General features: G+C 34.4%; 2 protein-coding genes across 2 annotated transcripts; one reads left to right on the forward strand and one right to left on the reverse strand.

The window, feature by feature from the left end:
* Positions 1 to 14,863: 14,863 nt before the first annotated feature.
* LOC116129923 (UPF0481 protein At3g47200-like) lies at positions 14,864 to 19,393 on the forward strand. Its single transcript, XM_031415672.1, has 4 exons — positions 14,864 to 14,986; positions 15,149 to 15,278; positions 16,431 to 18,000; positions 19,134 to 19,393. Exons 2-3 carry the CDS (start codon positions 15,207 to 15,209, stop codon positions 17,949 to 17,951), a joined length of 1,593 nt encoding a protein of 530 aa, XP_031271532.1. The 5' UTR covers positions 14,864 to 14,986; positions 15,149 to 15,206; the 3' UTR covers positions 17,952 to 18,000; positions 19,134 to 19,393.
* Positions 19,394 to 21,559: 2,166 nt separating this feature from the next.
* Positions 21,560 to 24,370, reverse strand: LOC116129917 (plant cysteine oxidase 2-like). The gene is made up of 5 exons (XM_031415664.1): positions 23,851 to 24,370; positions 22,518 to 22,669; positions 22,164 to 22,320; positions 21,837 to 22,040; positions 21,560 to 21,725 (listed from the first exon to the last, which is right to left on the reverse strand). The coding sequence occupies exons 1-5, from the start codon at positions 24,086 to 24,088 to the stop codon at positions 21,601 to 21,603; spliced, it is 876 nt and encodes a 291-aa protein (XP_031271524.1). The 5' UTR covers positions 24,089 to 24,370; the 3' UTR covers positions 21,560 to 21,600.
* Positions 24,371 to 26,619: the final 2,249 nt, after the last annotated feature.

Raw genomic sequence — 26,619 nt, forward strand, 5'->3', positions numbered from 1 at the left:
TATGCCATGATAAGCACCAAACTAGACCTTTCCTTTGCAATCTCTTTCTTAAGTAGATTCATGTCAAACCCTGGTTTTGAACATTGGCTTGCTCTTAAATGGCTGCTTAGATACATTAATAGTTCTTTGCATGCTAGCTTGGAATATGGAAAAAGATATGACTCACTTGATCTTGTAGGTTTTCGAGATTTCGATTTTGTAGGTGATAGAGATTCAAGAAAATCTACCACTGCATACTTGTTCACCTTGGGAGGAAATTGTGTAAGCTGGAAGTCCTAGCTTCAGCCAATCGTTGCTCTGTCCACAACCGAGGCAGAGTATGTGCTCATGATAGACGTTTTCAAATAAGCTATTTGGCTTCAAGGGCTGCTTTTAGAAGTTAAGCTACTTCATGGTGCAGTCACTATCTATTCAGATAGCCAAAGTGCCATACATTTCAGAAAGAATCTTGTCTACCATGAAAGGACCAAACATGTAAATGTCATATACCATTTTGTAAGGGAGCTTATGGATAAAGGGGTGATCAATCTGAAAAAGGTATCAACAGAGGACAACCCTACAGATATGGGAACAAAGGCGGTCTCTCCAGCTAAGTTCAAGCACTGCTTGAATTTGCTACATATTAAGTAAGCTACAGCAATGAAGCTATGATAGGTTATTTATGGGTAAACTGCACTGGTGACAACCCTGCAGACATAGGAACAAATGTGGTCTCTCTAGCCAAGTTCAAGCACTGTTTGAACCTACCACATATTAAGTGAGCTGCAGCAATCGAGCTATGATGGGTTATTTGTGGGTAAACTGCACTGGTAAGGTTCTTGATCTGGTGATGTGTTAAAGCTTCAAGGTGGAGATTGTTGAGTGAAGCTTTAAACGGTGTCGCATTGCATCTGCCACTACGCTATCGTTTTAGGGTTATCTTAAATGAGAAATCTCAGCCATAGAATCCAGCATAATCCAACGATGCAAAGCAGTCCAAGAAGTGAAACTATATAAAGCTGAGTTTCAAGAGAAATACACAATAGAACAATTCCCTCTCTCTTGCGTTATTCGACTGTGCTAGGGTTCTTTGTTTAGGCTCTCTTCAAATCGTGTAATTGGGTCACAATTGGTGGTAATTGTGGGTAGAAGAAATAAGCCTTTTTCTTTTGGTAGAGACACTTTGTATAGGTTGTCTTGTTAGTTGTAGTTACGGGTTGATTTGAGGGTTTTTGTGTGAGTGAGAGATTTGGGTAATTGGTGTTGATTGGCTTGTAATTTGAAAGATCTTGATCCTTATAGTACAGTGAGCCCCAAATTACATGGAGCTCAACATGGATGTAGTTTATTCCATTAGGATAAATGAACCACGGTAAAAATCTCTCGTGTTCTTGATTTTCTTTCTTGTTTGATTCATGTATTATGTGTGTTAGGTGTGTTTGATAGTGAAATCGATTAGGACTGAGTTTGAATTAAACCTAACAATTATTAATGATGAGGTCAAGTATTCTAGGAATAGGTATGTGAGCATTTGTTTAGAACTAATTAATATGGTGTATGGATTTATGGGTTTATGAAACGTAGAGATTCTTTAAGAATTGTGGACCCACGAACTGTCGCCTGAGGTTGTGAAATCATTGTCCGCTACTAAACCTGCCAATCTAGCTACACATCATCAAATTGGTTCACAAATGATCCCTCTTTGCCGCATTCAACTGAATGTGCGTGTGCATGCTCATTGTGTAAGGAATAATTACGATGTGAATGTTTATGTGAGCTCACAAGATCAACCAAATCCTATCATTTTATGTGCATAGTATGAGAAGGCAAGAGTCGGCAAAGAAAAAAAGAAATCACTGGAGTATGCCCAAGAGATATCTTTGAGAGGATAAAAGAGACAACTGAAAGGATCAGAGTTTGCCCAAAAGATATCTTTAAATGAATTCAATTAAATTGTATTGAATTATTTTAAATTGTGAATACATCACCTATTTATATAAAAGTTTAGTTACATGTTAAAGAAACATAATATTGCAATAATATTTATAATCTCCTAGAATAAGGAAACGCAATATTGTTTCACAATTAGGAAAACATATAATTTGCATTCCATTTTGTACTCCAACACATAGTTCCTAGAAGCAGCTTGCTGACCGCAACCATTTCAAAGATGGTTATGTAAGGGGATAATACAGTAAAACCTCTCTATAGTGATACTCTATATAAGAATAAACTCTATATAGTCATAAAAAAATTCAATTCCCAATTTGGGATAGTCATAAATAAGAATAAACTCTACGTTGTAATAAATTATAATTTTTCTAATTCTTGTCTTAAGAAAAGTTGTCTTCACATAGTAATAATTATTTGTATATTGCAAGAAAAAAAAAATATGTTATGTTACATTAAAGGTTTAAGATGAAATAAAATATTTATTTAAAGTTGTTTGAGATAATGATTTGTGCTTTAGAGTTGTTACTATATTTTTTAACTTGCGGGTAGATTACTCACTAGCATAAACATCTTCTCGTTGAAGCCAAATATTTCTAGTTTCTTAAGTATGTTTAGAGCTTCTTGGCACAAAACTTTTTGTATTTCCATACTATCATCCTCATAATTATTTCCTTTATCTTCTTTTCTAATTGTAGTAATGATTTATTCTTTATTTAAAGCATACATGACTTATTGCTCATTTGCATGATTGAGAAAGACATTAATATCCATTTGATTAGTGTACTGAAGTTGTCGAATTTGATCACTAAATTCTACAATGACTCTTTGACTCTCCTCATCCTCTTCATTTGTAACTTGTAATTCATCGACATCGGGGATCCTAATTTGGTAATGATTAAAACAATTGGTAATAGTATGTGCCTTCATATCAATTTGCTGCATAATTTTGTAATGATTAAAATAATTGGCAATAGCTTGTGGCTTCACATCAATTTTACCATGCAGCAATTGCATTTGCAATTCCATCAAGGACAATTATCTTTACTGGTTTCAAGACACAATCTTCTATCCATTTCCAAAGTAGGCAATCAAATCGTTGAATTAAAATCTTAATAGTATTAAAACATCAATTGAAATCATAATACTGTACTACTAAAACATGAATTATAAAGAAATTTTTGTTACTACACCTCTATTAAGTTATAACCTCCTCATAGCAATAAAATTAATCAATTCCACCATTATGATTATAAAGAGATTTTACTGTATTAGTTGTCAATGAAGAAGTTACTACATAAAAGAGTAAAAAAACAGAATGCTAATAACTTGATCAGAATTTGGAACATTATATTGATAATACTACGGAAAGAAAGTTCAAATTTCAATTCATTCTATTTATGTAATGCCATCTAATTTTCTTTTTATCATCAGTATTTTTTTTTTTTTTTTAGTACTTAATAAATAAGGATTTGATTTATGCGTTTATATTTGAATAAAGTGATTCACTTTTATTTAAAGTTTGAATGAGAGATATTTTCATATTTTATCTATTTAAAGAAATATTTATATATTTTAAAATTCACAGTATTGATCATTTGTCTCCCCTTTATTGTCTTTCCTTTCTCCCTCATCTTTTTTCTCCCTCTCTTTCTCCCCCCTTCTTTATATTATCTTTTTCTTCTTCTTCTCAAGTGGCCAATGCGAGGTCCTCCTTTGGCAACCATGAGCTTCTCCGTTGACCACCAATCTAATCTTGTGGGGGTGATTTGTTAAAGATAGGTTTGTATGGTGATGATTGAATATTGGTTTTAAAATGGATCTTGGGGTGGTTTTATGCAGTTGATAATGAGTTTTGTGGTGGTTGATGGTGGATTTTGGGGCTGGTTTTATGGTGAGGGAATGGGTTTTGTTTATGGGGTTATGGAAGATAGAGTTTTGTGTTGGGATTTTAGGTAGTTGATGATGAGTTTTTTTGGTGATTGATGATGTATTTTTGTGGTAGGGGCTTTGTTTGTGTGGCTGTGGAATATGTTTTTTCGGGTGGATTTTTGGGTGGTTGTGGATTTTGTGGTGGTTGAGAAAGAGAGGAAGAAGAAAAAAATGGGGGAGAAATAAGAAAGAAAAAACAAGAGTGGGAGAAATGAGAAAAAGAAAATCATTAAGTTTTCATTAATAAGGGGTATCTTAGTCTTTTACTTCATTTAGGGTAAATTATTATCGACAAGTTAGACGGAGTTAGTAGTCTTTCTTTGATTTATTTGTGAAAGTATTGTGGGGAATTTGATTGAAAATGTCATAAGAGTCCAAAATCTTAAAATTTCAGAAACTATAAGGGGCAAACTGATTTTTACTCCTGATATATGAATGAAATACAAAATCGTTGTTTTTTAAGGCAGTATATGGCTAGTTAACTCTTATGACTTTTTATATTCAACATATTTATTAAATTATAGTTTAAAGAGTTGAAGAGACAATTAAAAAAAAAATAGCACAAGCACAAGCTGAGCATGAAATTGGGAGCTTTGTATGGGCTAAGTAAAAGTGTTAGGGAGCTTTGTATTAGGCCATCAACACATTGTCCTTCAAACTCTTCACAATCGAAACCCATTCAAGATAATAGAAGTTGCTATCATCTAGATTCTAGATAAGATAAGTTTTGACTTTTGAGTCGTTCATCTAATAACTACTGCATGTTGTGCAAACTCTTCAAACTTTCCTTATGGCCATAGATTTAAAAACCTCAGCCCTTGTCACTTTTGTTAATAGTATTAGTTAAAACCCTCAGATGTTGAGATAAGAAAAGTAGTGTAAGTGCACAGAGGTTAAGTACTTAAACCAGGTTTGGTTTGAGAGGAGATGTTGATATAAGAGGGTGAAAGTGCAAAGTCGTTAAGTATTTGGATGCTTTTGATAAAAGGTCAAAGTGGTGTCGTTTTAAGTAAAGGTTTCAGCTCACTTTACTCTTTACTCTGTAACAATGTTAGTATAAAAGAGTAGTAGCTCTTCCTCATTTGTATCGAAAATTTTAGTCAATTGAAATACAATCAGTTTGCTCTCTAAATTCGTTCAAGATTTCTGCATGAATCACATGATATCAGAGCCCTGACCCACGTCAATGGCTAAGGATTCCTCTTCTTCTCATACGCTTAACGGCAATCGAGAAATGTTGCAAGATTCTTCAAATCGATCTACTTCAGCTCTCAATTCAAGCTTGTAAGTTATAAACCCTAAGCTGACAAGAAATAATTACCGATTTTGGAGCTCTCAAGTGTTATCTGCTGTTGGGTCTCATGAATTGAAAGATCACCTCTTAGGAAGAGCTTGTTGCCCCTCACCAGTTCTAATCGATGAATCTGAGGTTAGTGAACAACTTAATCCAGCTTATGTTTTGTGGAAAAGAGTTGACAAATGCTTAGTTGGCTGGCTACTTGCATCAATATCAAAAAGTATGTTTTGTGTTGTTTCAAAATGTAGATTAGCCACTGAACTTTGGTTAGCCTTAGAAAACGAGTTTGTAACAGATTCCAAGGCTTGAGCTCTTCATCTTAAAAATTTGCTTCAAACAACTCAAAAAGGTAGTCTAAGCATTAATGATTACGTTAAAAAGATGAAAGAGATTTTTGAAAGTTTAGCAGCAAGTGGAATGATTGTATTTGATGAAGACTTGCATCAATACGTATTAGATGGGTTAGGCCCTGAGTATGATGCTACTGTTATGACCCTCACTTCCAAATTAGAGTCCAAAGTTGATAATGTTACACTTCAAGAGGCACAATTTTTACTTCAAAAATATGAGTTGAGACTAGAAATATTTAACTCAGTGGATCTCTATAATAGGTTTGTTAATGTAGCCTTAGTTAATCATCCTAATGTACCTAGTGTTTCTAAGCAAAAGAGCAGACTAGTTACAACAAATCTACAAACTTTGAGCACACTATACCATCCCTAATGTCTCTAGGAAACCCTTATAGTTCACAGACTTATGTCACTCCACCAGCCTTCACATCCTCTCAGCCTTAAACCTTTATACCTTTTGTTGGTAATGGATTGAATCAAAACTGGACTGGACCTCCTGTTTATGGAAGAGGCAGAGGCCATGGTAGTGCGAGAAACAGACTAATTTGTCAGGTCTACAATAAGGCTGGACACTCTGCTGTTCAGTGCTATCATCGTTTTAATGCAGCTTATAGTGGTATTTCATAGCAGCAGTAGCCTGTTCATGTGTCTCAACAGTAGCACCCTGTTCTTGCTCATCAAGGCTACCAAAATGTATTACCTCAGCACTATCAGAACTCGACTTATCCTCAGCATGCTTAGAACAATACTTTCTCTACTGCTAATCAATTACATAATGACCACTCACCACCAGTCCCAAATAGTGGTTCAGCACATTTCAATCCTTCTTCCACCATTGGATAGTCAAGCAATACATCTGCTCCTACTTAAAGTTTTGGAAGTTTTGGAGCACCCAGTCAGCAGAACTCTGGTTATAGTCAAGCTCATTTTGTTTCTACTGGACCAAGGGTTAGAATTCATACTAATAATGGTGCAAGTTGTGGACAATCTGGGAATCATTATTATCAACCATCTCATGTGTTTGATAGTGCTACAACCTTCTCTTCCACTGATCCAGCATATGGACTCTGGAGCAACCGATCATGTAACCTCTGATCAGACAGCTGCAAATTAGCAAGACTTATGCGGGTGATGCTCAACTTCAAGTAGGCAGTGGTAAGCACCTTTCTATCTCTCATACAGGTCATTCTATCTTACCTAGTTCATTGGATTCCAAATGTTTACATCTTAGGAATATACTTTGTTTGCCAAACATTACAAAAAATTTGCTTAGCATCTCTAGGTTTACCAAAGACAACAATGTTATTGTTGAGTTTGATGCAAACTGCTGTGTTGTTAAGGACAAATCCACAAAGGCAATGTTACTACAAGGGGGCCTTAAGGGAGGTTTATACCAGCTGAATATTCCACATGCCTTATTTCCTTCTACTGTTTCAACCTCTGCAACTTCACTTGTATCACCTACCTATTGTTCATCATTTAATAAAGTAGTTCATTCTGTCCAACTCTCAGGAGATGCACTATTTAGTCAGTTCCATAGGCCTAGTATTCAAAATAAGTTAGCTGTATCTGCTGATGCCACTCTCAATTGAAATCAGTCTCAAATGCAAGCTACAAATAATTGTTCATCCTTATCATGTAAAGAAATTTGCAACATTTTTAGTGCTAATAAAATTGATCATTATTGTGATTCACAAACTGTTTCAGTCTCTGATTTTAATTTTGCTGTTGATATTTCTGATTCTAACATGCACAATTCTGATAAACTTCAATCTACATGTGTAACTACTTTAGATAAGTCTAAACAAAAATCTATTAGTGATGCACTTTTATGTTCTAAGTCCGAAATGTCTCATGCTATTCAGAATAAACTAAGTTTGCCCGAAAATGTGCAATTAACTACCTTGCATGCACCTAATGTTTCACATATAAATATGCATGAGATGAATCTTATTAAGCCTGAAATTCAACCCAATCTTCATTGCCTTGCTGGTAATAAACAATTTCCTTCTCATATGGTTTGGCATAGGAGATTAGGACATCCCAATTCTACTGCTTTTTGAAAAATCATGACCATATTTTCAAGTTCTAACTCACAAGTTTCACAATTTCAAAAATCTGAAAACTTCTTCCGTGATGCATGTCAGTTAGGTAAACTACATCAGAACCCCTTTCCTGCCTCCTAGTCACATGCTCTTGAACCACTTGCTTTAATTCATAGTGATGTTTGGGGTCCTACCCCTGCAGTGTCTATTGAAGGTTTTCGGTATTATGTTCAGTTTTTAGATGACTTTAGTAGGTTTACATGGGTTTTTCCTTCAAAAACAAAAGCTGAAGTTAAGTCTGTTTTTGTTAAATTTCATCACCTCGCCGAGAGGCAATTTAACACTAAACTAAAGTGTCTTCAATCCGATCAAGGAGGAGAGTATAAAACTCTTATTCCTTATCTAAATGACTTAGGCATCCAATTTAGACACTCATGTGCCTACACTCACCAACAAAATGGCTGAAGTGAATGCAAACATAGACATATTTTAGAAATCGGTTTAACATTACTTGGACATGCATATATACCCCTACATTATTGGTGGTTAGCATTTGAGACTGCTACTTTCTTAAGTAATAGAATGCCTATTGATGTCCTAAACAGTGATACTCCTTATTTCAAATTGTTTCTTAGACAGCCTGTTTATGAGAGTCTTAAATTATTTGGGTGTACTTGTTTTCCTTATCTTCGTCACTTTAATAGTCATAAGTTTAGTTTTCATTCTTCCAAGTGTGTATTTATAGGATATAGTTTAGTTCATAAGGGGTACAAGTGTTTAAGAGAAGATGGAAAAAAATTTGTTACACCTAGTATCACTTTTAATGAAACAGAGTTTCCATTCCAAAGCAAACAATTTATTGATCCTTATGACACTTCTTCCTCCAAACAGATTTCTCTTACTGAACAAGATAGTTCCAACATCTCTTCCTCATTTCCTATACCTTGTTTCATACTACCCAACTCTTCTTCAGTTACTCATGTTCCTCCTACAATAACAAAGTCTTCAAACAAGGATGTCCTTAATGATTCAACAGTTGCTACTCATACCACTTCATCCAATACAGTCACAAATTCACCTTCCCCTTTAATACACTCCCCAAATCAACATATCAACTCACATACATTAGCATCAGCACCTGCACCCAAGACTATCACCTTACCATCTACAGATCCACTACATACAGCACCTTGTAGCAGTCCTTTAAACTCCCCAAATCAACATATCAGCTCACATACATTACCATCAGCACCTGCACCGATGACTATCACCTCACCATCTACAAATCCACTACATACAGCACCTTATAGTAGCCCGTTAGACTCCTCTTTGTTACCATCAGTATCCTCCTTACCTATAATCAGTTCAGATTGTGTTTTCCCTTACTGCCATCTTAAAGTTGATGTATCATCAGCACAAGTCTCTACTGATCTCATGCCAATATAAACTGTTCCAAATTTGCATCCCATGGTTACAAGATCCAAATCTGGTACTGCTGTCTTCAAATCAAATAATGATTCAGTTCCCAAATCTGGAATTTTGCTGCATTCAGTCTTATGCACTACTGGTCAGGATGTTATAATTCTCGAAGTTAAATCTACCATTGAAGCTCTTGAAAGTCCAACTTTGACAATAGTTATGCAGAATACATCTGTTCCTCATGGTCCATCTAGTCCAGTTTCAAATCAAGCTGATATTTTGTTGCATTCAGCTTATCTTAATACTAGTCAGGATCTCATTGAACCTGAACCTAATTCTGTAATTGAAGCACTTGCAAGTCCAACTTGGAAAGCAGTCATGCAAGTTGAGTTTGATGCTCTTGTCCAAAATAACACTTGGTCTCTTGTTCCACTTTCTTCCGATATGAATATTATGGGGAACAAATGGGTTTTCAGGACCAAATTCAATGTAGATGGCAGTCTACAAAAATACAAAGCCAGGCTAGTGGCCAAGGGATTTCAACAAACACCAAGGTTGGATTATTTTGAAACGTTCAGTCTTGTCATCAAGCATCCACCATTCATATCATTCTTACCTTGGCAGTTTCTAATGCTTGGGATATTCAGCAGATTGATGTGAACAATGACTTTCTTAATGGCACTCTAAATGAAACAGTTTGCATGCGATAGCCACCTGGTTTTGAGTCATCTGATCATCCATCTTTTGTTTGTAAACTGAATAAAGCTCTGTATGGATTGAAGCAAGCTTCCAGGGCCTGGTTTGACAAGTTAAAAACTGCACTGCAGATTAAGGGATTTCAGAACTCCATCTCAGATTCTAGCTTGTTTATTTTCAAGGAAAATTATGCTGTCACTTATGTTTTGGTGTACATTGATGATATTCTTATTACCGGGTCCAATCCTACTTATATCAGTCAACTAATGAAAGCTCTGAATGATGAATTTGCATTGAAAACATTGGGGTCTCTGTAGTATTTCTTGGGTTTGGAAGCAACTAGAACTCCAACTGGAATTCATCTCAAACAAACTAAGTATGCAACTGATTTACTTGTGAAGACTAATATGCTTGAAGCTCATGCTTGCTCAACTCCAATGGTTGTTGGTTATCTTCACTTTATAGTCCAGCCTTTGATCATCCCAGTTTATACAGAAGCACTATTGGTGCTCTTCAATATTTGACCCTTACTCGTCCTAACATCAATTTCCCTGTTAACAAGCTCAATCGACACTTGCAAGCCCCAATAAATCTGTAGTGGCAAGCATGCAAGAGGATCCTGAGATACATCAAAGGTACTCTTCATTTTGGGTTGCATTTTAAGCCAGTAGCATCCTTAAGTATTGAATGCTATGCTGATGCCGATTAGGGAAGTAGTCCTAATGACTGAACATCTACAAGTGGGTGTTGTGTTTTCTTAGGTCCAAATCTCATTCAATGGAGTTCTTGCAAGCAAAAAGTGGTAGCATTGTCCTCAACTAAGGTTGATTACAGAGCCCTTGCCCAGTGGCGGATTTACTTAATGACGAGTGGGGACCACGGCCCCCACTCAAACTTGAAAAAACTTTAGATTGTATAAGTATTTATATTTAGTTGCATTTTACCCCCTATAAGACTTTGACTTTTGCCCCCTCAAATTTTTTTGTTTATTTTTTGCCCCCATCGAGTGAAATTCCTGGATCCGCCACTGCCCTTGCCCAAACTGCCACTAAGGTAGCCTGGTTACAAAATATGTTCTCTGAATTGGGTCTAAATTTTCCTACAACTCCAGTGACATGGTGTGATAATGTGAGTGTTGGAGCTCTTGCTTCTAATCCAGTTTTCCATGCACAAACCAAACATATTGAACTGGATGCACACTACATTCGTGAACAAGTTTTAGCCAAGAAGCTGGTGGTTCAATATGTGCCATCAAAACTTCAAATTGCTGATCTTCTAACAAAACCTCTCTGAGCTGCTCAATTCAGTGAGCTCAGACAAAAAATGATAGTTCTTGATGGTGCAAGTTTGAGTTTTGGTTGCTGATTTTCTTTTACAGTAACTTTCTACAGCAACTGGTGGTCCTAATATTGAGTGGTGTTTTTCATATTTTGCACATGTAGTTTTTTTTTAAATCTACAGCTTCAATTTCTACAACTTGTGTTTCCAGTTTGCAGTATATTTCTGATGTTCAGTAATTGGCTAGTAAGTTCTGAAGAATCAGAAATCGATAGAGAATGTTGATGAAGCTTCTGATGGTTGAAACTGGTAATAAAGATCTCTAACCAGGTTTGGTGAAACTGATAGTGAATGTTACTGATTCTGATGGCTGATGTGTTCTGATGATTGAAACCGTTAATGAATGTTGGTGAAGTTTCTCATGACTAAATTTGGTAGTGAAGAATCAGAACTGAGTTGTGAATTTGAACTAAGTTGTGAATTGGTGGCTGACACTTTTCAGAACTGATAATGAATGTTGGTGAAGTTTCTAATGACTGTATTTGGTAGTGAAGAGTCAGAATTGAGCTATTGATATTCTATTTGGTAGTGAAGAGTCAGAATTGAGCTATTGATATTCTTTCATAACTGATATTTTTGTTGATGAGTTGCGAATTTGGTAGTGAAGAGTCAGAATTGAGTTGTGAATTGGTGGCTAACACTTTTCAGAATTGATAATGAATGTTGGTGAAGTTTCTGATGACTGTATTTGGTAGTGAAGAGTCAAAATTGAATTACTGATATTTTTGTTGATGAGTTGCGAATTTGGTAGTGAAGAGTCAGAATTGAGTTACTGATATTCTTTCATAACTGAGCAGAATTGAGTTGCTGATATTCTTTCAGAACTAAGTTGCTGATTTTTTTTTTTTTTTTTTTTTTTTTTGCTGATGACTGAAACTGGTAGTGAAGACCCTCGACCAGATTTCGTTTGAGAGGAGATGTTGAGATAAGAAAAGTAGTGTGTAATGTCCATTAGGGTATAAAGGGCATAATAGTATTTTCAATTTTTATATTCTCTAGCCCTAATATCCTTGTTCTTTTTTTCTCCCTTCCCATTTTCTTTCCATTCTCCCCATTTTTTTCCTCTCTCTTTCTCCTCCTTTCTTTTATATTATCTTCTTCTTCTTCTTCTTCTCTCCCCCCTTTCTTCTTTTTTCTTCTTTCCCACTTTACCCCACTCTTTCTTCCCCAATGAGTGACAACCATATGGCCACCATGAAAGGAGCTCACATGGCCATTGTGAGGTCCTCTCTTGGTAGCCATTAGCTTCTCCCTTAACCACCAATCTAGTCTTGTGGTGGTGATTTGTTAAAGATAGGTTTGTTTTGTGATGATTGAATATTGGTTTTACAATGGATTTTGGGGTGATTTTAGGTAGTTGATAATGAGTTTTTTGGTGGTTGATGGTGGACTTTGGGGTTGGTTTTTTGGTGAGGGAATGGGTTTTGTTTGTGGTTATTCAAGATAGAGTTTTGTGTTGGGATTTTAGGTGATTGATGATGAGTTTTTGTGGTGATTGATTATGTGTTTTCTGGTAGCGGCAATATTTGTGGTTGTTGAATATGTGTTTTGGGGTGGAATTTTGGGTGGTTGATGATGGATTTTGTGGTAGTCGAGAAAGAGGGGAAGAAGAAAGAAGATGGGGGATCAGAAAAGAAGAAACGAAAAAGAACTAGAGGGGGAGCAATGAGAAAAAGAAAATCATAGGTTTTATTATAAAGGGTATTTTAGTCTTTTACTCAAGTTAGGGTAAATTATTAACAGCTAGTTAGAGGGAGTTAGTAGTCCTTCTTTGTTTTATTCATGAAACTATTGGGGGGAATTTGATTAAAAATGTCATAGTTGTCCAAAAATGACATGTTAGAAACGATAAGGGGTAATTGATTTTAACTCATATATATATGAAATATAATAGGGGCGAGCATTGGTAAAGGGTAGAACTGAAACCGGTGCCATCAAGGCACAATTCTGATTCTGATTTTGAAAAATTGGAACCAAGAATTCCCGGGTCCGATTCTGATTCCTACAATGTTGGAACCTAGAGCTAGAATCAGAACCGAAACTGGAACCGAGGTCTGGATACCATGGTAGGAATCATGACTGAATTGTAATTTTTGTAAACTATTGAGGGTGTATTTGTTATTTTTTATAATATAGGCGATAATTTAAATTAACCTAGGTACCTGGAACCAGAATCGGAACCTATTCTTCAGGTTTTGATTCTAAGTTTCTAGGGACTGGAATTGATCGGTTTCGGTTCCAATTCCAAATCTTAGGAACTGGCCGATTCCTGTTCTAGTTTTTATTCTGATTCCTTCAAAAAATATAAAATACCCAGAACCGATCACCCCGGGCTAGTTAGCTCTTATGACTTTTATATTTAACATATTTATTAAATTATAGTTTGAAGAGTTTGAAGAGACAATTATTAAAGTGATAAAAAGGACGAATAGTACAAGCACAAGCTGAGCATGAAATTGGGAGCTTTGAATGGGCTAAGTAAAAGTGGTAAAGCCGATTAGGCCATCAACACTTTGTCCTTCAATCTCTTCACAATCAAAACCAATTCATATATGATATAATAGAAGTAGATTTCATCAGATAAGATAAGATTTGAGTGGTTCATTTAATAACTTGAAAACTTTTCTTATGGCCATAGATTGGTCGAACATCATCCTCCACTGAATTCTGCCCCAACGATAATTTATTACTCAAAAAGTTTAAAAACAACAAATAACTACTTTTTGTACGGATCTGTTAGCGAATTCCGTTTGTAGAAGAATAGTGTGGTAATTTTATATTAAGTCGAAAAATCTTTGAATTTAAAATTTCAACTACAGTTGCATGATCGTCACATGTCTGTTACAGTTGACCTAGGATAGCAAAATCGAGAACGAAAAGTCTTGTTATGGCAAAGCCATCCCCCATAGCTCCTTTAGTTCTTCCCCAACCTGAAAAAATAAATAATAATAATAATCACTTTGAGCCAAAAACAGAAAAGAAAACCATGAAGGAAGAAGAAAAATATTTTCTTTAATGGAGTTATGGATTACCTGAGAAAGAGAGGGAAGTTTGTGGAAAGAGAAATCCATGTCCTTGATATCAGGCATCAATATACTTCAAACAATGGTGTAAATTTTCTAAAGAAAAACATCTTGAAGTTGAATCAAACAGTGCAGAAACTGATAGTAATCAAAGATGAAACCGAAAACCAAGATCAACCGACCAAGAGTCGAGCTATCTCAGGCTGAAAGAGAAGCTGAAAAGAGGAGAAGGGTTGGAAAAGAAAAGTCCTGAAGTTCAGAAGAAAGAGCATTAAATAGAAGTAACAGAGGATGCCAACAATATATATATGTATATGCATATGTATAACAGGAAATAGTGAAAAGATCAGTAATTTGAAGAGTTGGAAAAAGAGAAGTGAAAAGGCATAAGAGAGAAACAGTTAAGCGGTTTCTAATGAGCTTTCAATTTCATCGTTGCAGTGGCAGAGGGCCAGAGGCAAAAGAAGTTTTTTTTTTTTTTTTTTTTTTTGGGGGGGGGAGGGGGAGGGATAGCAGTTGCAGTTGACCTAGCAAGCAACTGTAACTGAAATTTTAAATTCCAAGATTTTCCGGCTGAATGAGAAATTATCACATTGTCCTCCTTCAAACGGAATTTACTAATATCTTCACGGAAAGTGAGTATTTGTTGTTTTCAAACTTTTTGGGTAATAAATGTCGGTGGGGCAAAATTTAGGTGGGACGATGTCGTTCGGGCCCCATAGATTTTAAAAACTTCAGCCCACCTTAAACCACCTCTCCTACGCCCTTGTCACTTTTGTTAGTATTAAAAACCCTCAGGCCTACATCAACAATCAAAACACTACTGCATGTTGTGCAGACACACCGTTTAAACATTCTTAGATCTACATCAAGCAAGGTTCTGGAAAACGTAAAAGCGGAATAGCTGGAGGCGATCAAGTAATTACTGCTATAATAGAACGACGAGCTAACCGTGTGGTAAGACCAATTATTCAGTTGCGGCCTTACTTGACTGGTTAATATTTAATCATGAGTTAAATTTCTATATGATATTGAGTAATAAGAAAAAGAGTTTATATTCCTTAATTTTGTTTTAAATCAAAATATTATTTTTTTTATTTTAAAAACTCTCATTTACAGCTGCTGAGTTTCTAATCAAAGCGGAACAGTTGGAGGCGATCAAGTAATTACTGCTATAATGGAACAGCACCTACTCGCACCATGCGATGAGATGCAATCAACACCGCGCATTCGGACACAAGCACATGTGGTAAGACCAATTATTCAGTTGCGGCCTTACTTGATTGGTTAAATTTCTATATGATATTGAGTAATAAGAAAAAGAGTTTATGTTCCTTAATTTTGTTTTAAATCAAAAGATTATTTTTTATTTCAAAAACTCTAATTTACAGCAACTAACATCAAAAAGTAACACGTAATAGTAAAATAGAAAAATAATTTGGTTGGATAGACAAACATGTGGCAAGCTATAATAAGTGTTCTCTCTTTATATGAATTGTGATTTCTACTATGGCTTCTGAAAACATTGGTAAGATCTTGAGGTATTATAATTGTCAAACTTGAAAACTAAAAATTCATATAAAGAGATAATAATTATTATTGCTTATTAAGAATTCCTTAAATTTATTTTTTATAGTAACAATAGAGATAACAATTAACTAATACTAAGGAGAGTAAAGGAAAAATTGAATCATGATTGTGGGCAAATCAGTTAAAATTAATTGAATTTTATGGCAAATTAGAAGTAAAAGAAGGAAAAAAAAAATCAGAAGACTAATAAAACTTCAATACAAAAAATAATAAAATTAAAAATAAATTGAAACTCACATAATAATGTAAAAGAAAATACATATAAATGCAATGAAATATTAGAGATAATTAATATTAGACTTAAGAAAAATTAATCAAACGAGCATTTATGTGGTTGAGCACAACTATTCTTACATACACTCGTACACCAACTATGGATAATCAATTTGCACAAGTCTAACAAACTCAAGCTTATAAAATAAAAAATAAAAAAACCCTGAATCCTAACTCTTATTCACCTTCTCTCAGCCGACACTTTCAATTCCCTTAAAAGAAACTCTAATTTTCCCCAGTTCTCCATTTATTATCTCTTTTTAACTCTTTTCTCACACCTGAACCTAATTGGATAATCATAGTTTTTTTATAGGTCGAAAAGCGCATATTCCAGAACTTTGGTTTCCAATCTCAAAAATAAGTATTCCATGTGAAATAAGAACTCAATTAACATATTAACTTTCTCTTTTCTATAAATAAAGAGTTTTGCTACTCAGTTATGCGTGGCTTAATATTTCTTTATTTAGAAAACGGATCAAATTACTATATCAATATCATTGTCTTCAATATTAAGCCTAATTTATAATATTCATTTTAGGAACGGCCCTCTTTCACCCGAATGTTTCTATCTTTTCGTCGACGGCGGGAACAAAGACCTCAAACAAGTAATGACAGTGAGGATCGGAGCTATGTAATCGACATCACTGAGGAGGAAGTCAGGTCATTCATTACTGATAGTGCTGTGCAGAAGTTCGAATCTTTGGATGATGCCATAGTGAAAGTGAATTGTCGTCAGAAGATACAAAAAGTTCCGTTTATCTTGCGTGCCAACGAAAAATTGATTAAGCACTATGTGCCAAGGATGATAGCAATCGGTCCTTACCATCATAATAATTCAAATTTGAAGAACACAGAAAAGCTAAAACTCAAATTAGCTTCTCTATTCATCAAAAAGTATAATTTGGATGAAACAAAATTATATTCCAAAGTTAGGAGAGAGATCAAATATCTGAGGGAGTGTTATGAGGAGAAGGAAACTGCACCATTCCCTGATGATGACCTTGCATGGATGTTTTTTGTGGATGGATGTGCACTACTTCATTATATAGATTTTGCAGTGACTGATAAGGAAGATACCATGATTAAGGAGTTCAAAGAACAAGGTATTGAAATTGAGTACTTGGTATATGCAGAGCAAGATCTGTTCTTATTGGAGAACCAACTTCCTTATCGAGTCCTCAAATTATTAATAAGCTGCATGAGTAACCGAACGCGGATGATAATATCAATTGAGAAGTTCATCTTTGGTATCATCAAGGCCCCAAGAGAGAAGCATGAGCAATTGGAACATAAGTCATTGCAAAATGAAAATCCAATGCATCTTCTGGACCTTTTGCGAACAGGACTACTCCAAATTGATGTCAAGGAAAACCAAATGCCATGCACCATAGTTCGACAACTAATTAAGAAATTTTCCGAATACATAACTGAGCCGCTTGAAAAGGTTAAGAACTTGATGGAGTGCATTGTTAAGCCAATTGAGAATTGTTTCTCATGTACACAAGTACATGATTTGCAGTTTTTCCGTAATGTTGAGGAGCTTAAGGCAGCAGGGATTCGGTTGAGGCCTAGTGGCACAGGTTGTTTGAAAGACGTTACTTTTAATCTTGGAGCTTTGAGGCTTCCTTTTATTCAAGTGGACGACTCAACTGCATCCAAGTTCTTGAACTTGATCGCTTACGAAATGTGTCCAGATTTTGTAAATGACTTTGGGGTCTCCTCTTATGTAGCATTTCTCGATATACTCATTGATCAAGCCCAAGATGTTAAAGAGTTGCGAGATAAGCAAATACTCCATAATTTTCTGGGTAGTGATGAAGACGTGGCTAAACTCTTTAATGAGATAGGCACAGACTTAGTGTCAAATCCTAATATATATCGAGATGTCAAAAGCAAAATCCAAAGACGCTATGACAACAAATTCATGACTTCGATGGCTCAATTTATTCACGAATATTTCCGAAGCCCCTGGAGTGCGATTGCTTTCGTTGCTGCGATAATAGCACTTGCTTCGACTGTTGCACAGACAGTTTACACAATTTTAGGATATTATAAATAAGGAATATGTGATCTTCTGCAATATCCGAGTAGTTTTTCCTTTGAACGAGGTCTCCAGCATGCTACATCTTTTGTTTGTTTTCTTTACTTTCTTCTTTTATTGTGATGTACTACATATGTCTACAATAACTTGATCTTTGTAGCAATTCTTTATCTACATATTTTTATTTCATTGCAATCATGGTTTAGATATACAGTACATGACTGACAATAACTTGATCTTGATTGAACATCTGATTGTGGTTCTTGAGTTATAATTACTTTTGTTTGTTTCCTTTTGATCTTCATATATAACTTGTTTGCACTAGGATATCTATATAAATATCAATCTTGTGGTAAGTGTGAAATTGACCTTGATTTGTGAAATGGAAGAACGGATTTGGAATTTAAGGAAAAAGCCAATTAGGACAAGCCTGACCAAATGGCCTATTCCTTTGAATGATTTTTGTGTAACATTTTTTTAAAGTAGCTAGATAGAAACCATACGATATGTGCAAATATCATAACAAGCTTCATCATGAGAAATCTCAGAAAGCATAGCATGAGATAGACTATACCATATCATCTCATACTATCCAGTGCCACGTACTAAGGGAAAAACCATGTCTATTCTCCGAATTTCTAGTATGTTTAATTTATCTGTGTAATTCTGACTAGACCTTAAGGGCTGAAGTATGCTTGTACATATAGATGCACAATTAGACTTAGAAAAGAGACGCGAATGAGTTTTGGCAGTTTGCCTAGAATGTTTGTTCCAAATTATTTTATTGTCTTTGAATGTGACAATGATCACACATGTATTAAATTGGTTACATCTTTAATTTTCACAAAGATCAAATATATTCTTTTACATTCGGTTACACATTTTAATGATCATGTTGGTTATTGAGCTTTACTATTGTAACATACTTGTTTGATGTTTATTTAGTTCAGTTTGGAAGGTCTATGACATGTTAATTGGATTTATTTAATAACTGCTTACTGATCAGATAGTTCTTGTATTTGATTGGTAATCCATGTTTATTACAGAAGAACAGTTTCAGACTTTTCTACTCTCCTTGGTGTTAAATGATTATTATTTTTGTTTGTGTACAAGACAAATTTTCATTTTGATTATCAAGGCCTTGGAAAAAAATTTAGCACTCGATGAATCTGAAATTAAGCTTGTTTCACTTTTGTGCAGATCTTTTAGGTTCTATTGGGCATGTTGGTGCATTTTCCAGAAGGAAATGAAGCTGGTCTTGGGATGCCGCCCCCAATTTTATTTTATTTTTCCTTAGCGTTGCCTGTAATCCTCCTTTGTGAGAGAGGAATGTAACCGAAAACTGAATGATGAACATAAATGTGTCTGGTTATGGGTTTGTTTTACTGTATATATAGTACTATTTGGCTGATGGCTCCATGTAAGATTGTGTATTGATCTTTTCATATGTGATAAATGTTGCTTGCGAATTTCTCAAGTTCCATCATGGCAAGTTTAATATTTGGTAACTAATATTTCCCCTGAGCTGCACCAAGTCTGATAACTAATCTGTTTTCTTCTTGTATGTCTTCATTAGCAGTTGGTTCCTATGTGTTTGGAAGGGTTCCGGAGACCCTTATAGGGTGGGCATAGCAGCCCACATTGAAGACTAGTCCTGGGATAGTAGTTGGCTCCCAAAGGAAACTGGTTTTTCTGTTGCTGTCGCTATGGTCCTTTTGTGCAGGTGTTCTGTTTCTAATTGCTCTCTTTTCCATGAGGGACGTGTCTCGCTAACCCGTCATTACAAGCTCCCCGTCTGCGGTTACTGAGTGTTTTTAGATTTGAATAGCATTATTGTTAGTGTGTACATATGAAGGTTCCTTATTTTCCATCTCCCTGCTGCTTTTGTAAATTCTCAGATGGGGGGTTCTATCCTTTTTTGCTACTGGTTTTATGGAGGCTTGTAGAATGTCTTAGCCTACACTGTCAGTTCCCTTGCTTGCTGCCTACCTCTTCTTTATGCCCATGGCTTTTTTCTGGAGTGTTTTGGGAGGTCGTTTGTGGGAGTCTGCTGGTGTTTGCAGGCCTATCAGGAGGCTGTGTCCTTTCCTTATGGTCTGGCAGATGAGGCTCTGTGGAAACTGGCTTAACTTATGTACCTGCTGTTTCATTGTTTTTCCTTTTCGGGAGTTATTTGTGCATTTGGTGAGACATTGCAGGTTTTTGGGAGTTATTATCCACGATTATCGGGACATTTTCCAGGCCGCTTAGTGGGTTTGTGTTCTGATTGTGACTTAGTTTGGCTGGTTGCTGGATTGTCAGTTTCAGTAATTGCAAGGTTTCTAACAGCAGGAATGTGGGTATTTCTCTGCGTGGTTTGTTTGGTAGCTGCAGCTGTGGAGGTCAGTCTACAGGTTTTGTTTTGTTCACGAAGAAAGATAAGTTAACAAACATTTTTCACAACTTTTTGTCACAAATTCTGACGTGATAGTTTATAATTAGTCAGTCCATATTTGATTAGACGGGTCTCATTGTTAGATCCATTATAAGCTTATCAATTACTAGCCGTTACATTTGTAAAAAAAAGTTAGTAAAAAAGGTTTGTGAGTATAGTATTACTGTTTATTTTATATTTATTTTCACCGGGTTTTTTTTACTCCAGCCATGCTTCTCTGGGTGATGGACTGGTTAGATTTTTGTATAGACACTTATCAGGTGATTGGTGGAGCACTTAGGCTCTTTTTTTGCTTGTGCCCGCGTTGGACACTGGCAGTGTTTTTTTTTTTTTTTTTTTCAGTTTGGTGCCTTGGCCTGTCCAAGGTTACAGTGTTTAAGGGTAATCCCCTTATTAGGATGTATTTTTTATTCTTTATAATATTACCCTTTACCCAAGAAATAATTTAATATTTGATGATGATTCATTTTCACACCGAATAAAAGCCCAAAGTTCCATACGCTGTGAAACTCCATTGGTAAACTATTTAAGAATCAGTAGTTTAGTGGAAAACAACTCCGAATTTTAAGTTGGTACAGCACAATCGACCAAATGGGCCTTGAAAATATGGTGGACAGCCCATTTTTTACTTGTCTTCATCCAAGTCATTGACTTACAAAAACAAGGTTCTTCTAGAAATAATATTATATAAATAAAATTAGCCATTTTGTTCAATTTGACTTGGAAAAACAAACTTCTTGTGGACTATATGTATGTATAATATTGACGAAGCTGTTTATAAAATTTAAAGGGCATTTAACGATACTCAAGAGTGGTCGTTTTCAATGACTGAATTAATATTAGAAACGAAGGCTGAAAAAGATGGGAGAAGTTGCCTCCCATGACTTATTCAAACTTCAAAGGCTAATTGACTCCTTATTTCTAATTTGTATCAATCTTATCTTTTTGTTCAAAACCAATAAAAATAATCAACTACAACTTTTAATGGTCTAGTTGCGACCTAAAATGGCCATTGTTTTCTTCGTCAACAAAAGTGTATCGTGTTGTACATCAAATACATGAAAAGATACTTTACAATCAACATGGTGAAATTTCAACCCAGCAAAAAGATACCTGTGTATTACATATAAATACAAAAAGAACATCATCTTAAGACGAAAAAAAAAAAAAAGAGAGAGAGAGAGAGAGAGAGAGATTATAGTGTGAAACTTTGAAAAATGAGATAGCTAGTTACTATTTATCATCGATCTGTGGACCTAAGTACTCAATTTCATCCATCTGTGAATTCTCTGGCACTTCAATCTCTTTCAACCACCTATAACAGTCACCCTCCTCCTCATTCACTGAATTTTCTCCATCTGCATACATTAAGATTCACAACTGAGGAATGATTTACAAATTCTGTTCATAACTTCAAATTGGATAAGAGAAATTAGTTTAGTATCTTTAGATTGTCAAGTTTCACTTACTTGAAAATGCAGAGAATGGAAACTCCTTGTAGTGTGAGCAGTCTCGACCATCAGCTTTCGAATAGGGAGGTCCAAGCACATCGAGCACTGCGCACGTTGTAATAGCTGTGAATTCGTGGATATTGCCGCCGGTGGTTGGATACAATACAGAAGTGTCACAAGGCGCTGTGAAATCATTGTCCGCTACTAACCTGGCCAATCTAGCTGCAAATACATCGCAACATTGGTACATAAATGATCCCTCTCTACCTCATTCAAGTTAGTATGAGTAGCGAGTGAAGTGTGTGTGAGCGCGTGTGCAAACTCGATTGTGTAAGGAATACTCACGTTGTGAATGTGGCGGAGAGCCATGGGAGCTCACAGGATCAACCAAATCATACGATTTTATGTGCATTGTTCCCAGGAGGAGTTTGCTAAACACAGTCATTTCAGGATGGTTATGCAAGGGGATGACAGCAGTTGCAGGAAGAAAGAAAAGACATAGCTGCACAAAGGAATAACAAAAAGAATGCTAATTACTTGAGCAGAATTTGGAAAAATACTATGATAAAACTCAAAAAAGAACATTCAAATTTCAGTTCAGGCTATTTAGAACTGTAAAAGGGCCATTTCATTATGTTTCATATGCAGATATAAAACAACAGACTGACTAATTAACCAATGAGAACTATCTAGTCTTACCGAAAATTTCGAACACTTGTATATGGTTGTGTATGTCACAATTGGAGACCCCTTAACTCCATCTTCCATTAGATGCCCTTTAGCTGCATCTTGAGCACTGAAGATCTTCTGCAGCCTATTGCTTAGCCCAACATCCTCTGGCTTCATATCATCTACAGGATAATATATATCAGCTAAAATTCATATCATCTACAGGATAATATACATCAGCTAAAATACTCCACATTTTGGTTGATGTTAAAGTATCAGTTGACATTACTGAACCATATTATAATGTATCCCATTGCTTTAATGCAAAGTTAAGTGCGATTTAGACCCTATTGAATATTAGAAAAACATAAACTAAAGCAAAGATTAAAAAAATACCCATATGTATTGTTGCTTAACACTTGCCCAAGGAATCTATTAATAGGTGCCATCTGTCAATACCAGCAGGCATAAATCTGAATTCATATCCACAGTAATTGTTTAATTGCACCCTCTTGTCTTCCTCTAACTATTCATTACATCTATATCCAGTTTAATTGTTTAAATAGCACTTGGAAAGTAAACTACAAATGAGAAACGACAAAGTACTCCCCAGATCCATAGTAACCAGATTAATAGAAACTTCAAGGGATAATTTTAATGGCCCAACGTTAAGCTTATAGCCATCAGAATTTGCCAAGCCCATTATCCATTTCGTTGTTAAATAGCTCCAAGCCATTAATTCTTATAAAATAAACGCCTACATGATTAAAAATGAAGTAGAAGAAACAAGATTTTGAAGTAACAAAATCTAACTTGAAATGGATTTTTCTGATCCTTAAAGAATGAGGCTAAAAGGGTTGATAGAGAAAGATTACTAGCTCTTATTATAATATCGAGTGGTTGAATCCATCGATATTTGGTAAAAAGGAATGATCTAAAATAATTTAGGAAAAAATAATGGAAGAGTTCAAGTAGAACATGAAAACGCGACTGAATTGGTTTTAGTTAACACATAAGTAGCTAAGATTTGGCAAATTAGCTAACAATTTAACCATCTGATCAACAACTTAGAACCACTTAACCAAGAATTTTGATAGCTTAATAGAATTTCAAATATCAAAATCTAATTTTATAAAATTATTCTCAGATTCAAGTATTTCAAATTTCTATACCAAATGTGACAATCGTTGACTTCAAGCTTTACACAGGAAAAGGCTCAAAATACTATAAATATATCAAAGTATGCATGGCAATTTCAAAACACATGCAAATGCAATAACAGAACACAAAAAATCACAAAACCAACAACTCAAAACGAAATGAAATCAAACAAAAGACTTGAAAACAAAAACAAAAAATTTACCAAGAATTTTGCACAACTTGTTGACATCACAAGGAGCAGGCACAGAGCCGGGGCCTTTGAACACATCTCTGCACGCAACAAACAATTCTTGCAGCGCTCGAGGAACCTTCGGCTCTACACATCTTTGAATTTTGTTTCTACATCTCTTCTTTTTGATAGCTTTAGGAGCATATCCAACCTTCTTCACATGCTCAACTCTTTCTCTTCTTTGCTCAACCACGCCGCCCTCCATCGTCATCACAACTCTATATAGTAAACCAAAACCAACACACCAATTCAACCAATGTCTCCTTCAAGTATGTACAGTTAGTTGAGATTAAAAACAAGCAAAACACAGAAACGCCACAAGAAAAATCGAAAGTTGGCGTGGAGACGATGAGAAAGACAAGATTTTGAGAGAGTTGTTGATGGAAGAAACGGAAGGGGCAGATGGATATTGATATATATAAAGAAATGGACAAAGGGCAAAACCAGGGGCCATGGAGAAGAGAAAGTGTTTATTGTTTTGAGAAAACAACCTAAAACAATGGAAAGCAAAAGCAGTTTTCATTTGTTTTGCAATTCCCGCCCCCTAGTTTGTGTGTTGAAACTGCCTAATCGCGACCCTGGTATTCCAAACAAGGATGTGAAATTACTGATTTGCCGCTCGAAAACTGTTGGCAACTTGTCTTGTTTTGCTTCACTTAATTATAAAAGTAAATAAAAAAGGAAAATGTAAAAACACGTGATTGATTAATTTAGTAATGTTGAGAATTACACAATTTCTTCCTTAATTATAATTAAGGTCTACATAATATTGTATTTTTCTTGTAAATAAAGGTAAATGATAGAGACAATCAATTATTATCTTATTTTAACCTTACTGGGAGAAGATTATGACAACAGAGTTGAAGAATTAATAAAATAAAAAATAAACATTAGGGACCACTTTAGAAATTAAAAAATGAATTTGAAATTACTTTTGCACATCCTTTATAAGATAAAATGTTAAAGATATATATTTCTAATTTAATGTAAGGCATAAAATCGGATTTCAAGGTTGACAATAATTCTATAATATATCCTTGCATAAAAAAATTCATATAAGTTTTCTATAATTTAGTTCAAAAAATTAATTTAATCTGCACAAAGACCCTATTATATTACTACATTCATACATTTGGTATGGGTCCCTTTTTCTTTTTTTAACTTTCCTTTAAAAAATTGATTCCAACTATTATTATTATTATTATTATTATTATTATTATTATTATGGTGGATTAATTTCATGCTCCAAAATATCGTTAAGTTTCAAATGTTTATTTTTATAATTTTTTTTTTTTTTTTAAGGAGAGATTTTAAGAAAATATGTTTTATATAATGTCAAAAACAGTTTGAGAATATAAAATATTAATATAATAAATAAAAAGTCACATTTTTAATATTATACTATATAAATGATATAATATAAGTACAAATATTATTTTAAAATCTCAAATCAAATGCCTCGTATGTTTAGTTACTATTCAATAACCATTTGAAAATAGCAAATATATATATGAGGCTATGTAATTGAAAAATGTTATATGATGAAGTTTTAAAAAGTAAGTTAATAAAACAATATCATGTGATAATATTGTTCATAATGATGTGAAAAATATCATTCACCACAATAACAACAGAAGATGGACTTTGTGATACTTTAACAATTTATATTGGCATTAAAAGTTCTTAAGGATTGTCCTTGTACTAATATATCATATCATAACTACGAAAATTGATGAAATAACCATATCTGAGGGTCTTAGTAAAAAAATGATAAACTCTAAAATGTCTCTCTTATATTAATTAGGAAATTTAGAATAACCCATATACGCAAATATTCTTGTAATTTATATTTTAAAAACTTACATTTTTAGGTTAGATATAGATCTTTAAAAAAAATAAATAAATAAATAAATTAGTTGATAAAATTTATGAGAGACTCGTAAAATTTCAGAAGAGACGTTTTTAAATTACAACATAACTCTCAATAATTTTTAAATAGCCCTTATAGACTTATAATAATGACCTTATAAATGCTGACTATTATTTGGCCAAACTATTATGAAAATATCAAAAAAAAAATTATGAAAATTACAAGAATCTCAAAAAGTTTTTGTAAAAAATACGAGAATCTTAACATATAACAAGGAATCTCGTCATTTTTTTTTAAATTCAGAGAATTTTTTTTTTTTTTTTTTTTGGGGGGTGGTGTTCATAAATATCTATATGTTTGTCTTTCTTAACCTAAATTAGTAATAAATAACAGAAATTTCACATCAAAAATGCATAGTAACACGGAAAACATTATTTTCATCCCATATTTTGACCCAAAGAAAAAAATCTAACACATTTGCATCAAATCAAATGATTTTTTTTTTATTATAAATCATAAATATAATAATTTTTACATGTAAAAATGATATAAAAATCATTGATTATCATATGCTCAAACCGTCAACTTGCTAGTTTGGTGAAAGATTGGAGAATAAAAAAATAGACATACGGAAAAGGACAAGGGTTATTTTAGTATTTAATTAAAGTTTAGTGTTCAATTTGGTGATTTCATCCTATTTTCCTTATAACTATATAGCACGATTAGACGAATATAGGGCAATTCCATATTAATGATAATGATATTCAATGTTAAATTCATTATAACTTATATATTATCAAGATATTATTTGTAGTAAGATTATTTAAATGGGAATTTCCCCAAACATGTTAACAGAAAAAAAAAAAAAAAAA

Source organism: Pistacia vera, unplaced genomic scaffold (assembly GCF_008641045.1).
Source record: "Pistacia vera cultivar Batoury unplaced genomic scaffold, PisVer_v2 Contig214, whole genome shotgun sequence".
NCBI classification, from domain to species: Eukaryota; Viridiplantae; Streptophyta; class Magnoliopsida; order Sapindales; family Anacardiaceae; genus Pistacia; species Pistacia vera.